Here is a 14,824-nt window from a genome sequence, read left to right on the forward strand (position 1 = left end):
TGATTAAACAGCATGATCATTACACAGGTGAACCTTGTGCTGGGGTCAATAAAAGGCCACTTTAAAATGCACAGTTTTGTCACACTTCACAATGCCACAGATGCCTCAAGTCTTGAGAGAATTTGGCAGTATGTCCAACTGGCCTCACAACCGCAGACCACGTGTATGGCGTTGTGTGGGCGAGCGGTTTGCTGATGTCAACGTTGTGAATAGATTGCCCCATGGTGGCGGTAGGGTTATGGTATGGGCAGGCATAAGCTACGGACAACGAACACAATTGCATTTTATCGATGGCAATTTTAATGCACAGAGATACCGTGATGAGATCCTCAGGCCCATTGTCGTGCCATTCATCCGCGGCATTCACCTCATGTTTTAGCATGTCGCAAGGATCTGTACACAATTTGTATAAGCTGAAAATGTCCCAGTTCTTCCATGGCCTACATACCAGACATGTCACCCACTGAGCATGTTTGGGATGCTCTGGATCGACATGCACGACAGCATGTTCCAGTTCCCACCAATATCCAACAACTTCGCACAGCCATTGAAGAGGAGTGGGACAACATTCCACAGGCCACAATCAACAGCCTGATCAACTCTATGCGAAGGAGATGTGTCTCGCTGCATGAGGCAAATGGTGGTCACACCAGATACTGACTGGTTTTCTGATCCCTGCGCCTTCCTTTTTTGAAGATATCAATGACCAACAGATGCATATCTTTATTCCCAGTCATGTGAAATCCATAGATTAGGGCGTAATTAATTTATTTAAATTGACTGATTTCCTTATATATGAACTGATAAAATAAAAACAATATCTGAAATTGTGGCATGTTGCATTTATGTTTTTGTTCAGTATATTATAATATATACCAAGGACCAATTACATGGTATAGTAAATACAATCGGAAACCAATGGGTGCTTACGCAAAATGGAGCAAATTTAGAATCTACCAAACCATGTGCTGTTGCTCTTAATGCAAAACATCAAATGAGTCAAAAACAACAACACAAATGATATATGAGGAAATGCTAGGGTATAAAACCGCACAAAGATACACACATATATGAGCGCATGCACACAAACACACACAAACACACGCACACACTCCCAGTGTGTATCAGTGGGGAAAAGAAAAGAAAAACGGTCTGTGAGCTTTTGGCGTGTAAGAAAATGCACGATCGTGTTTGCTCGTTTGTTTATCGTGGTCGGTTAATGTCTGCAAAAAAAAGAGAACAAAAGAGAACAACAACACTGTAAATACTCAAACAATCTTGTCAAGCAGCCAATAGGGGGGAGGAGTGCGATGAAAAAGGCTTGTCAACATTATCTGTTTTATTGATTTAACAGTAAAGGCAAGCAGCTTAAGCGTTACGTTGCTTTGGCCACCCCACTGAAAATACAATAGCCACAAATAAAATAAAAAAACGTCCTTAAAACGTCCTCTTTTTATCACATGCCGGAATCACTTGAGGTTTTGCGTGCATTATTATGTATTTCCTGCATTTCATCATCTTTATGGGCGGCCATTAGAATTTCAGAATGTTCAAGTAGGTTTTTCCTCGCCAAGAAATCAATGTCATTTGAACGAGGATATACTGTAGTTAGATACATCTCCAGCAGAACTGGAGATCAGTATAGGCCTACGTGATGCATCAAGAAGTCACCGATGACACCAAATTAAAATGTATCACAAAAAGTGGGTGAAAAAAACGTGGAAGATACATTGAGAAACTTGCAAAAACAAGATAAATGTTTTGGCTCCCAAGATTTTGCTCCAAAACATGAGCCTTGCTTGCATTACGAGAGAGAGAGAGAGAGAGCTATGCAAGAGAGAGAAGAGAGGAAAGGGGGCACCACATGGGCCTGGAAATCATCAGGAAAACAGATGAATCCATTTTAAATTGTACACAGGGGACGTCTATTTTCTTCATGTTCCAGTGGAAAAGACCGGGCCGAAAAGACTCTCAGTACAATTAGAAGATCACAGAAAGCACTCAGGATGTTTCCTCTGCGCTGGGCCTAGTGCTGAGAACCGTCTCTGTGACTCACCGAAATTGTGTTGACTTCCGTCCCCTCGCCATCAAACAAATGCGATACTTCCTAAAAGACTAAAAACAGAGCGATGGCGACAATCGAATCAAAGACTCAACTCTAGCCTCGGATTCCAAAAAGCTTACATCAATAGCTGGCCTTCCAGCTGGATGCGCAAATTCCCAACAAAGCAATTAATACTTTCAAAAATGCTTTTTATATGCATGATACTTCTTGTTTCACCGGATGTCCACCCTCTGAAGCCGTAATTCTTTGATAAGAATTCAAAGCATGCGGAGCAAATATCTAGTATATAGTGATCTGACATTTTCAGCTTTAACAGTCCCAAAATACTGAATAATACACTTGAAAGACATAGTTGAGAAATTATGCAATACATGAGTGACACTCTAGCTGAAGAGCAATAATCTAATAAGTGATAACAAGGTATATATAATAAGGGACAATATGCTGAATGCCAGGTCACGGTTAGCAACGGGGGACTAGTTTTCTGCATAGCAGGGGTGGTATGGCCCTATTCTCTACAGTCAAAGCCTTTAAAGCAGGGACGATTACAGAATTCAGGAGCAGCTGGCTATTATAGGGTCCCAATCGCCACACCAACTGACACGGAGTGCCCCGTCACTTCATTAATTCCTCCTCAGGCGAGGTTTGTTGACCAGTCTGACCCCACACAACAAGCAGTCATTTGAAAAATGTATATAGTCCCATTTGGATGGCCATTTCATTTATTCAGTTTCATTTCATTATTTAGCATTGATAGAAGTAAAAGGTACTCACTCACACGGTCACATAAAAAAAAAACTGTACTTGACTGGTGAATTACAAAAAGGTGCAGGTTAGTGCTATTTGTTGCCTTATTTAAGATTGACACGATAAACATTGGGCTGGGACTTTTGGTGCGATAAATGCAGACGGTGATTATGTGTAGGATGATTTCCTCAAGGCATGATGACCGCTAACATTGAATCTAAACCGCAAACATGCCTATTTTAACATTACACAGGCAGTTATAAACACTGTCCTGACCAGAACGTTGTACATTTGTGACCTGTATCTGAGCAATTCAACTGTATATGTTTTCTTGGTAATGCTCCAATTACGTCACGAATATAGACGTAAAAATATTGTAACTAGTCTGCTATGCGATCACGTGGATAATATGATGTTAAAGGAGTCATGTTGCATGTTAGTGAGGTAACGGAAGCTTGAAGGACCCGAAATCATTTCTTCATTCAGTTTGCTCTATTGCTTATAGCAGGGCTGAGGAAAAACTATGAGGAAAAGTTGTTTCTATGTTTCTACTTTACTGTTAAAGTGGAAGCCGTCCATCAAAGCTATGTTACTCCACCCCGACTACTAAGATAGCCTGCATTAATTATTGTTATGATAAAAAATGTAATTAGATGTGGGAGAAACATAACTATTTATAGTTCGAAAGAGAGAGAGTTTTTTAATGATCTGACTCGGGCTAAATCTCTATTGATTTCTTGTTAAATATACGGCTCAATTACAGATACAACTGATTAAAGATGACTACAAATTGCCAAGCAGGATGTGAGTAGTGCGAGTACTGCACACCAGGGTAGACCACATTCTGAGCGTTACATTATTCTCCCTCTCTCTGTCCTATTTTCACAGGCAAGCAAGATAATTAAGTTACACTGGAATTAATGTTTTCATGTGAAAACCGATATTTCTCAAGTTGATGTTAATTAATGGGTCGGAAGTAAAAATTAAAGCTAACTCCTGGGTACACTGCTGAGATAAAACACAAGAAAATATGTATTCATGTCTTCAGAATGTTGTATGTGTCATATTTATGAAATGTAATTATAAAAATACCTTATCTCACTGAATAAAAAAAATATTTTATTTACATGACTACTGAATCCAATTTGAATTTGACTGAAATGATGTACATTGTTCACTGTAAATAAAAGACTTAAATAAAATAACAAAAACATGTTTTTTTTTTATAGCTGAAACATTTTTTTTTTTTAAACATGAACACAATTGACAATCAAGATGCCAGCCTGTAAATTCTGTAGTAGCTCATGAAACCATTTTGTAACTTTCACTGAAAAACAGAAGCACCTGTTTAACACAAGCAGAATGCTACTAATTTCCTGTCAACCTTGTCTCCAACAAACACAAACTGAAAACCTTGAGAGTTTGTTGCTCTCTTTCAGAGTCAGAATAAGAGAATCACGAGAATGCATAATAGTAAAATGCTTTCTGATTAAAAAAAAAACATTTAAAAAACGATGGGGATGTTTTTTATGGCAAAATGAGAGTCCCTATTAGACACAAATACTGATTGTGTACCTTTTTTAATCTCCGAGCTTGGTTCTAATACAGCATCCCATTCACTCAGCAAAACCTAAAGGCCTTTCAAAGAACAACGGTCTCAACTGAAACTTGAGCCACTTCCATCTCTATTGGTGGTTAGTGGTCTTGCAATCCTTGTTAATTCTCCAATCAACATCTACAAATCAGTATGTCCCTCTACTGGGTAGGCCTCCAATGAAATAGGCCTATAGCAAATAATCTACACATATGATCATACGTGTATAACACCGAATTGAGGGAGAGGAAGAGAGAGAAAGAGGACAACAGAGAGACAAATAATGAATGAAAGAGTGAGAGGAAGAGAGAGAACACACAGAGACAGAATGGGTGAAGAAAAAATTGAACAACAGAAAGAGTGATATGTTTTTTTAGATAAGTGAAAGTATGTGGCCAGTACCTGCAGTGAGTTGAGAAAGATGAAGATGTAGGCCATGACTATGGAGAAGGGCACCAGGACGCCACAGAGCCAGGTCAGGCCCAGGATTGGCAGTAGCACCAGCACCGCTTTCACTGCAGCCCTGAGAGAGAGCAACCACAAGCCAATCGACACAAATTGAAGGACTGGGCACCATGCTAGTAGACAGTTTCCCCATTACCCACCCAATCCAGGCACCTCACACTGAAACTCCCCGTCCATTCTGGATCGGATCAGTGCGCAACGCTATGGGCTTGGTTGGACGTGGTTGGCTCCCTACTGGGCCAAATAGGGCAGGTTGGCAGGAAGGTCGACCCAAGCACAACAGGGGCGGCTGGTTAGTCTCATATTGTGACAATTTCCACACTAAATCGCTCCCTAATTCTGTTTAGGATGAAATTACCTTCCAGTTCAGGTGACCGCTAAACCGCACCAGCTGTGGGGCTGGAGAGGGCTCTAGTTTATTCAGCGGAGGAATGTGTTTAAGTTTCCACTCTGGCTGCCATCGGGCTGGCCGGCTGACGCTCAACACTAACATTGATATTCCTCCTCCACAGAGTTGTTATTGTGACCAGCGCAGCTGAGTTGCAGGAAAAACATTTACACGTTGAAATGATTTCCACTGATAGATTGTAAACAGCACTTCAGTGAATGAATAATTACACTCAAATTTCACACACTGTATCCAATACAAAGGGTAAAGGAAACAACAAAGGGAAAAATACCAACACACTTTACCTCACCTCTTGCAGTGTAGTTAATATCTTGCAATTCAGTTAATATGTACACTGGGTATATCAAACATTAGGAACACCTTGCTAATTTTGAGTTGCACCGCCCCACTTTTTCCCTCAGAACAGCCTCAATTCGTCAAGAAATTGGACTCTACAAGGTGTCGAAAGCGTTTCACAGGGATGCTGGTCCATTTGGACTCCAATGCTTTCCACTATTGTGTCAAGTTGGCTGGATGTCCTTGTTCTTGATACACACGGGAAACTGTTGAGCGCCTTGAACCTACTACCATCCCCCGTTCAAAGGCACTTAAATCTTTTGTCTTGCCCATTCACCTTCTGAATGGCACACATACACAATCCATGTTTCAATTGTCTACTCCCCTTTATCTACACTGATTGAAGTGACATCAATAAGGGATTATAGCTTTCACCTGGATTCACCAGGTCAGTCCATGACATGGAAAGAGCGGATGTCCAAAATGTTTTGTAAGACCAAAAAAGTCATTATATACATGGAGTTATTTGTATAAGAGATTATAATGCCTCATACATGCTTATAACAAGTAATAAAAGTATTATACCTGCCGGCTTTATGCACAATGTTAAAAACAAATTCTAACCAGATTATAAAACCAACCTCAAACCATGGACCTTCTGCAAAGACATAGAACAACTACATTAGTATTGTCTACCACCTAGTAGTAGTCCATTTCAGTGGCAGTAACTGTAATGAAATTACGCCCCTGTGTGGTGCATACCTGATCTGCTCGTAGGCCTGCTCCACAGGACTGCTATCCATTGCCAGCATGATGGACCTCCTCTTGGCTGTGGAGATGGTGATGACCACCACCCGCATCAGAACCATGATGTTCACCTGATGAGAGGACACACACACACACTGTCGGTTAGACAGAGACATACAATATATTCACATACATTTCAACAGTGTAAAGGCAGTACATATTTGGTTAAAACATGCAAGTCATGTGAGAGGTACTGTTTGTATTCAGAAGGCCTACTGTATCTAAGACATTGTTTAGTCATCTGTTAGAGTTAAATTAGTAGAATTTTGGGGGGTAATAATTAGGGCTGGCAAACGATAAAAACATTCAACTTTAAACATCGCGTTAACTCGCAGGATTTTCTCAAAGTGAGCTGTAACTCAAGATTTTTCATGACGACTTCTTGATTTTGTCTAACGTAACGGTTAGCAAAATTTGGTAAATTGAGAAAGAACAATTTATTTAACCTTAATGTCAACTTGTTTTTACATGGCATTGATTTTAGCTGTATAGATTATGTATTTGGGATGTTTTCAGTGTATTTTCAATGCTTTCAGACAATGCAATGCGAGCAAAAAAATGTGCGTGTGTTCATGTGTTCTCACCATAATTATGAAAATGACAGGGCCTGCGAAGCCCCAGATGACCCCGTTCTGCACACTGAGCCAACAGTGGCCATCAGCAGAGTACTTCCCCGAGGCAGAGGCCAGGGTGATGGTGACTATCAGCACTGGCAGACCTGGTAGGGAGGGAATGAGAGCTAGAGCAAGAGAGATCAGTTCTTCCTGAGTGTGTGTGTGTATATGCACTGTATGTGCGTGTATGTACAGTCAGGTACATAATTATTTTCTCTATAAAATAAATAATACAAATACTGAGCTATATTGTATGCTAAAACAAATGGGAAATTATATTATTTTAAACTATTACAATTGCTCAGAGAAAGATATTTTGTTTAACAAGTAAACTCTCAAACGATGGGGGACAAAATTATTTGCACCCGTTTTTAATACTCCAGCACCCTCCCCTTGCGAGGATAATGACACCGATGTTTTCATGAGATTGGAGAACACGTTGGGAGGGATCTTAGACTATTCCTCCATACAGAATCTTTCCAGATCCTTGATATCTTTTGTCTGCTCTTATGGGCTGCCCTCTTCAATTCAAGGACATTTTAGCCAAACACCTAGTTGCCTCTGCCAGGAGGCTGACACATGGCCACAAGTGGATTTTCCAGCAAGACAATAACCCCAAGTATTAATCAAAATCCACAAGGAAATGGTTAATTTACCACAAAATCAACATTAAGTCTCCGAACTTGAACCCCACTGAAAACCTGTGGTTTGAACTGAAGAGGGCAGTCCATAACAGCAGATGAAGGATAGGAAGGATCTGAAAATAAATATATATTTCTCAGAGAAATTGTATTAGTATAAAATAATACAATTTCCCCATACAATATAGCTCAGTATTTGTAAAATGTATTTTATACAGTCTTTTTTTGCTCATATTTATCAAGGGTACCAATAATTATGGACCTGACTGTACAGTATATTTACATATATGTAGTATATGTAGTGTATGTGTACAGTATGTCTACTGGGGAGAATGGGATATGGAAAAGACATTGTTGCTCAATGGACTAATAAGAAAAATCTTCTTCTATCTTGTTCTTCTGTGTCATACCCCAGCCAATGAGGTAGTAGTACTTCATGTGTTGGTCCTCGCTCAGGTTGACCGCAACCACTTTGCTCCAGAGCAGCAGTCCTTCCACCAGCATCCAGCTGAAGGCAGCCATGAAGAAAAGGTGCAGCAGGGCCGCCACCAGGGTGCAGGCCACCTGACAGGGTCAAGAATCAGATAAACAACACGGCAGACCAATACGCTTTGTAAGAGGATACGTCACAAAATGTGGAGCCACCCTATTCGTTTCAGAAGTAGCGGTTTCCTAGCAAAGAGAGGTGCCGTAGCTAACTAACTGTAAAGTTAATTATTTTTGACACCACAGTTAGCCAAGATTTGTTAGCCTACCTTGTTGTTGACAGCTGAGCCACTGCAGAGAAGGACAATCTGGGCACAGGTTAGCGCAATGAACAGGTTCTTGTGGATAGACGTCCTGTCCGATTTGGGAATGCTGGACAGAATCAAAAGATTTAGTGTCGAAAACATTTATATTTTAACAGGACGGCATAACAATAAAACCCCAATCAAGTATCTTTGCAATAATTACACAATTACACTTTCACAAGAAAGTAATAGCAGCGAATATAATGGCTTTAAAGGCTCACTCTGTGATTTATCCAACCCCATCCGCAGCTTTATAGCAAGCCAAGTGTGGGTCTGTCATTTTGTTGTTATTCAAATGAAGTATTGGCGAATAACCAGCCATCTCTTGTTTTCATCTGTATGCCATCGGGTGTGTCTGGGATGATTTATGTGTGACTGGCTCATAAATCTCCTTGTCAAGTCGCCTATTCCCGCTATTTCCAACACCAGCCGATTGACCAATAGGCTATTCCAATTCCCATGCTGATTTTGATCTCCATGGATGAGTTCATTTGCTGCCATTTAATGCCACCATAAACCTTCAGTGTGCTCACACACAGACACTACTAATTACTACATTAGCACTGTTAAAAACTTCTAAAACAGAGCATCAGTGATGACTAGGCAGGATTCCGACCATAGAAATATAATTACTAGAAGGGACAAAGTCCTTGAGATCATGACAATTTTACTTAAAACAAATGACATTGACTTGAATTCTAGTAATTGTATCTCTATGATTCCAATGGTATGTTGTTGGCTGGTTTGACCAGGGTTGGGGTCGATTCCATTTAAACTCAGACAACTCTTCATTGGAAATAATGAGAAATGTCTTCAATGAATCTCCTGAATTTAATCAATTCAAATGGAGTTAGAAACCCGAACTCTAGATGTGGCAACTTACTGTTGAGAAGTTATGCTGTTAAATCAGGTTTAATTGTGAATGTAGCTACTGATGGATTGCTTTTAAAGGGGCTTGCTTACAATGTTTGTTGTTTTCTCTTACTGTCTTTAAGTAAATGCTGTTGTTTGATTTTGCATGGCTAAAACACCATATTCCAGTGAGTGCTGACTAAGAAATGGGCCATGCTGGCTTTGGAGGGTGAAGTTAGAGAGACCAAATGTCTCCAATGAGGCCATGTTGGCTCAAATTCTTCCCAGTTTCACAGTGGTGGAGTTTTTTCAAAAGTAGCAGCTTGGCGACTGGCTAATAAAACACTCACTCCAGCACGGTGAACAGCATCAAGGTCAACACCAGCGCGCACAGAGAGGCCCCAGAGCCGATAAACGTCAGCTTCGTCAAAATATCCTCCTCCTCCTGAGTCCACTGGGGGGGGCAAGGGAGAAAAGCACACACACGCATACACACAGTAGGACAAGCCAGTCAAAACACAGTCAACACATAAGTCTCGTTATCATCCACTGAGTACTGATCACTAGGAACGAGTCTATATTATAGCTGATTAACTCCTACATGGCCTGAGGCCTATGGTTCTCCATACTAACAGTGACATCTACTGGGCAATGTGGCACAATACAAGTTTGCAATAAGTGACGTTAGATGAGCTTGATTTGAGGAATACTTGGCACAACAAATAACCCTACTAAGCAGAGCAGAGCTGAACTACACTGGCCTGGCTACAAATCCACCAGTTGCTGGAGTTGTGCGTGCGTGTGTACAAAATGATTTGATGCGATATCAGAACTGAAACATACCACTACCACAAAGTGTGCAAAGCTCTCATCAAGGAAAAGGGTGGCTTTTTTGAAGAATTTCAAATATAAAATATTTTTTCATTTGTTTAACAGTTTTTTCTTTACTATATAATTCCATATGTGTTATTTCATAGTTTTTACGTATTCACTATTATTCTACAATGTAGAAAATAGTAAAAAATAAAAGAATAACCCTTGAATCAGTAGGTGTGTCCAAACTTTTGACTGGTACTGTAGTGTATGTTGTTGCTTTGACAAAGTCATTTCTGAAGATGTATTATTTATACTGAACAAAAATATAAATGCACCACGCAACAATTTCAAAGATTTTCCAGAGTTACAGTTCATATATTGAAATGAGTTTAAATAAATTCATTAGTCCCTAATCTATGGATTTCACATGACTGGGCAGGGGTGCAGCCATGGGTGGGCCTGGGAGGGCATAGGTCCACCCACTTGGCAGCCAGGCCCACCCACTGGGGAGCCAGGCCCAGCCAATCAGATCAAGTTTTTCCCCACAAAAGGGCTTTATTACAGAGAGAAATACTCCTCAACACCCCCTCTCCACCCACCCTCAGACGATTCCACAAGTGAAGAAGCCGGATATGGAGGTCCTGGGCTGGCGTGGCTACACGTGTTTTGTGGTTTTGAGGCCGCTTGGACGTACAGCCAAATTCCCTAATACTACGTTGCAGGCAGTTTATGATATTAAAATGAACATTCAATTATCTGGCAACAGCGCTGGTGGACATTCCTGCAGTCAGCATGCCAACGGCACGCTCTCTCAAAACGTCTAACATCTATGGCATTGTGTTGTTCGACAAAACAGCACATTTTAAAGTGGCCTTTTATTGTACCCAGCACAAGGTGCAACTGTGTAATGATCATGCTGTTTAACCAGCTTCTTGATATACCACACCTGTCAGGTAGATGGATTATTTTGGCAAAGGAGAAATGCTCACTAACAAGGATATAAACAACATTTTAGAGAAATATTTGAAAGAAATAAGCTTTCTTGTACGTATGAAACTTTTCTGGGATTTTTTTATTTCAGCTCATGACATAAATGTAACTGAAACTGTTCATTTTAAAAATGTATTTTTTCTTAAGAAACATTGAACATCTAGTAGTCAAATCACAGTGTAAAAGCAGGTGAGCTGGTTCTACTCTTTTTGACAATTTTCTGGTGTTTTGTGGTGGAAAACTGAGTGGGTTGAGCGTAACACATCAACCCTATTACCCATAGATCGACAGGCTAGAAATGTTTTAACAATAACACAAATACTGTGAAGCTTGCATTCAATTGCCCTTCCCTGATTCACACAACAAGCTTCCATTCTGCCTTTCAAAAGGTGATTTATGGCTGATTTAAGATGACATCTTCAACACTGTTATGGTCAATATTGTTACGGTCAACCCTGTTACTTTATTTGGCAGTTACGCACTATTTTAAATTTTAAATTAACCTGTTGAGATGGTAAAACATGTTTTTTTATAAAGTTGAATGTACTCTTTATGACAGAATGTTAAAATATTTTTTTCCCCTCACCAAGTTACACTACTTAAATGGCACGTAATTGGTGGAACGACCATGCTATTCATTACCTTGGACTCCATGTAATTCATTAGGACGGCGAAGTTGGTGGTGTGGTTACAATAGCAGGAAGTGACATCAGAGCTCGTGTGAGTCACCCTGCAACCTTCGCTGGACCAGCCGTTAGAATTTCCAGTCCTGTGGCACAAAAACCCAGAAATGAATATGACACAAACACGCACGCACACACACACACAAACACACACACACTCTACGCAACGTTATGTTATGACTTATTGCTACTGACATGTACTCTAGGGACGTCTGACTTAGCTGCACTGTGTGGTCATACTTACATTAGGGTGAAATTCCAAAACACGCAAACAGGCGTGACTCGCTGCGAATACTCCACCTAGAACAAGAAACAGATGTTTCTCACCCTCTTTCTTTCTCAGTCTCTCTCCTCGCACCCTTTGACAGGACACGCCAAAAGCAACACGGAATCGGGCCAGGGAACTTACTAGAAAGACCTGGGCCAACTCTTTACTTTGTGAATAGATGTCAAATCAATGACATGTACTGTATTGTAGAGTTTCTATAACAACGTTATGTTTCCCTCAACCATTACTTCACCCCGTTCCCAACCACTGTAAAAATTACCAAGATTGGTTTGTTCGTGAAACCCAAAGATTCTGGGGTTCTTGAGAATCTGGCAACCTCGCCTAAGAAAAATTGTAGGAGGAGAACCACCCACTAGATACAATATATACACATCAACGTTACACCACACACCCATACTTCGTAACATATTGTATGGATTGGAATTCGTTTCATCATAAGAATTGCAGGAAATAGTTTTGTTTTTGTTGGGAGGACATAACATTTCACACTACTGATGCGAACCAAGCCAAGCCGCACTGGCTGGCCTGATTACTCATCACCGTAGTTGCTGGAGCAGAGCTGGAAAGGACAATGTGAAATGAAAATATCCAAGCCAGTAAGTACTCTATGATTCAGGTTGGCACTATAGTGTGAATCAGGATGCAGGCGGTAATCTAGTGTGTAGCAGTGGGCTTTATCCCCTTCATATATAGTAATGTGTATGTCCCAAATGGCACCCTATTCCCTATAGAGCAGTCATTTTGACATGGGAACATAGGACTCTAAAGGTAATAGGGTGCACTATAAAATAAATAGAGTGCCATTTGGAATGCAGCCATTGATCTTACCACGTGCGAGGAGGACAAAGTATAGTGGATGGCCACTGGGATGTTCTGGGCCTTGGAGGGGTCTCGAACCGTGGCTGAGATGACTGCAGTGGCCAGGCGACCAGGGAGGACACTGCGGAGAGCAATAATAGAGTAGATGTAACCTTTAGGCCTTTCCTTTCATGTGAGCTTGTTGGCAACCAAAACAGATCTTATCCGATTAAGATCAGACTACTTGAAGTATAAAGTGTCATTTCTTTTTAAATTTTTCTAGTAGATAAAGATTGTATTCAGATATAATCCAATAATGTATTCCCTTTGAATTCTCCATGCTGTATGTTGGCGTAGCATTTTAATTCCCCAAAAGATCTGGAGGTTCTGAAACGTTTACCATAATTATGTCAAAGTTCATATGGTCATTCATTGTATTGGATGACATTCTCTACTAGGTCAAATTGGAGGTGTAAGGAAACCAGACCCTGTGTTTTCACTCTGGTCTTCTGGAGAAGTATCCTGCTCCATCCTAGACTGGATCTCCATGAGATGACTGTAGTACGTATGGATGAACATCACTTCCTTGTGACCTGCCAAACAAAATGGGTGATAAAATAAACGTCATCATAAAATACAACACTGATGCAAGGGTTAGTTAAATGGGTCTCCTGCTATTCTTGTTCAAACCGGAAGACCAGTGAAAAAAAATCTGACATACCACTATAAATGGAGAAATATACACATTAATCTAACGATATCTTGTTGTATTTGTCGCAATTTAACCAACTCAAAGTGCTCTTGAAGTCACCACACTATTTCGTTGATGTAGCCTAGTTTTAACAGACCTATGAAGCATTGTTGGCCGACTAGTAAAATATTATGGGGTTAATACGGTCTAGTGAAAATTACATTCGCTGTAGCCTAGCTTTGACTGAACGATGCACCATGGTTCTTTTCTCTCTCCTTGTTCATTGTTATTGGGAGAATTTGGGAAGGTTGTGGCTGTTTTTACTTTGCTTACTATGTTGATTTTATCAAAGGGAACATTTGATTTTCCGCTAATCAAAGAGATTTGCTGTAGAGGATAGCACTACGGTTGATCAATTGCCCGCAAATCTAAACCCGCCGCGAATCATGTGCCATTCTAAGGTAGGCTATATTTGACATAAAAGCTAACAATTGACTTATTATTCATTCATTATCATTCGTTAGAATAAAATTCTATGGTAGGCCTTTTCTAGCAATAAAGTACAGTATATGATCATCTCTGAAGGTTTTGTTTAAAAAAAAAAATATTTAGTCACAGCATAAAATAAATTAAATGTGAGCTCATGGCTCCACAAACAATGACTATATAATACAATTCAATAAACAAGTGAAGACCCAGCCATTATTCTTTTCCATTCGTACTTTTATTCAGGACAGAAAAACTAACATTTTCATAAAACCTGCTTCTTCAATTTGAGGTTTTTGCGTTATTTTTCAACATGAAAAACAGACTTGGTCAGAAACAGAGTAAGCCTAACTATGTGTAAGTAGGTCCAACTGTAATTGTAGCTGACTGATTCTCAAGACCAGCCAAACAAACGCAGAATAACATTCTACACAAAAACGTGGGCTATAGGCTACGTAAAATAACCTGGTAGCCCTACCCTGTAGCAAACAAACAAACAAAACAATTTGCATAGGATATAGGCCGCACCTGTTCAACTAAAAAGTGTTCTGCTGAAGTGGGCTCTCAAAAAGCACAGACTGAGAAAGCCCTCTCGGCATCCACAGAGGAGGCCTAGATGTTAGCGATCGTGACCGGTTGATTGTTGGTTCAAACAGGCAAAATTTCTTGACTAGATTTTCAGGGGCTGGGTTTTGCATGTGGCCTCGTTGGCATTCATTTCTGTAAAGCTTTGCCACACAGACGGCATTTTTTGAATTAATAAAAGAAGGTAGACCTATGAGACGGGTGTAATTGCGTCTCACAATTCGG

The 14,824-nt window shown here is 40.2% G+C and overlaps 1 protein-coding gene across 8 annotated transcripts in view; it reads right to left on the reverse strand.

Annotated features, from left to right (window-relative positions):
- The window catches only part of LOC118380691 (adhesion G-protein coupled receptor D2), a 165,837-nt gene that overhangs the window by 108,639 nt on the left and 42,374 nt on the right, over positions 1–14,824 (reverse strand). For all 8 annotated transcript variants that reach the window (XM_052526438.1, XM_052526461.1, XM_052526470.1 and 5 more), the window contains 10 exons: positions 13,325–13,430; positions 12,868–12,979; positions 11,995–12,050; positions 11,710–11,836; positions 9,612–9,715; positions 8,374–8,476; positions 8,029–8,182; positions 6,948–7,081; positions 6,319–6,434; positions 4,809–4,929 (listed from right to left, as the gene is read on the reverse strand). In XM_052526438.1, coding sequence (XP_052382398.1) covers positions 4,809–4,929; positions 6,319–6,434; positions 6,948–7,081; positions 8,029–8,182; positions 8,374–8,476; positions 9,612–9,715; positions 11,710–11,836; positions 11,995–12,050; positions 12,868–12,979; positions 13,325–13,430 — 1,133 coding nt within the window. The remainder of the gene's footprint in view (positions 1–4,808; positions 4,930–6,318; positions 6,435–6,947; positions 7,082–8,028; positions 8,183–8,373; positions 8,477–9,611; positions 9,716–11,709; positions 11,837–11,994; positions 12,051–12,867; positions 12,980–13,324; positions 13,431–14,824) is intronic.

This window comes from Oncorhynchus keta, chromosome 1 (genome assembly GCF_023373465.1).
Source record: "Oncorhynchus keta strain PuntledgeMale-10-30-2019 chromosome 1, Oket_V2, whole genome shotgun sequence".
Lineage (NCBI taxonomy): Eukaryota > Metazoa > Chordata > Actinopteri > Salmoniformes > Salmonidae > Oncorhynchus > Oncorhynchus keta.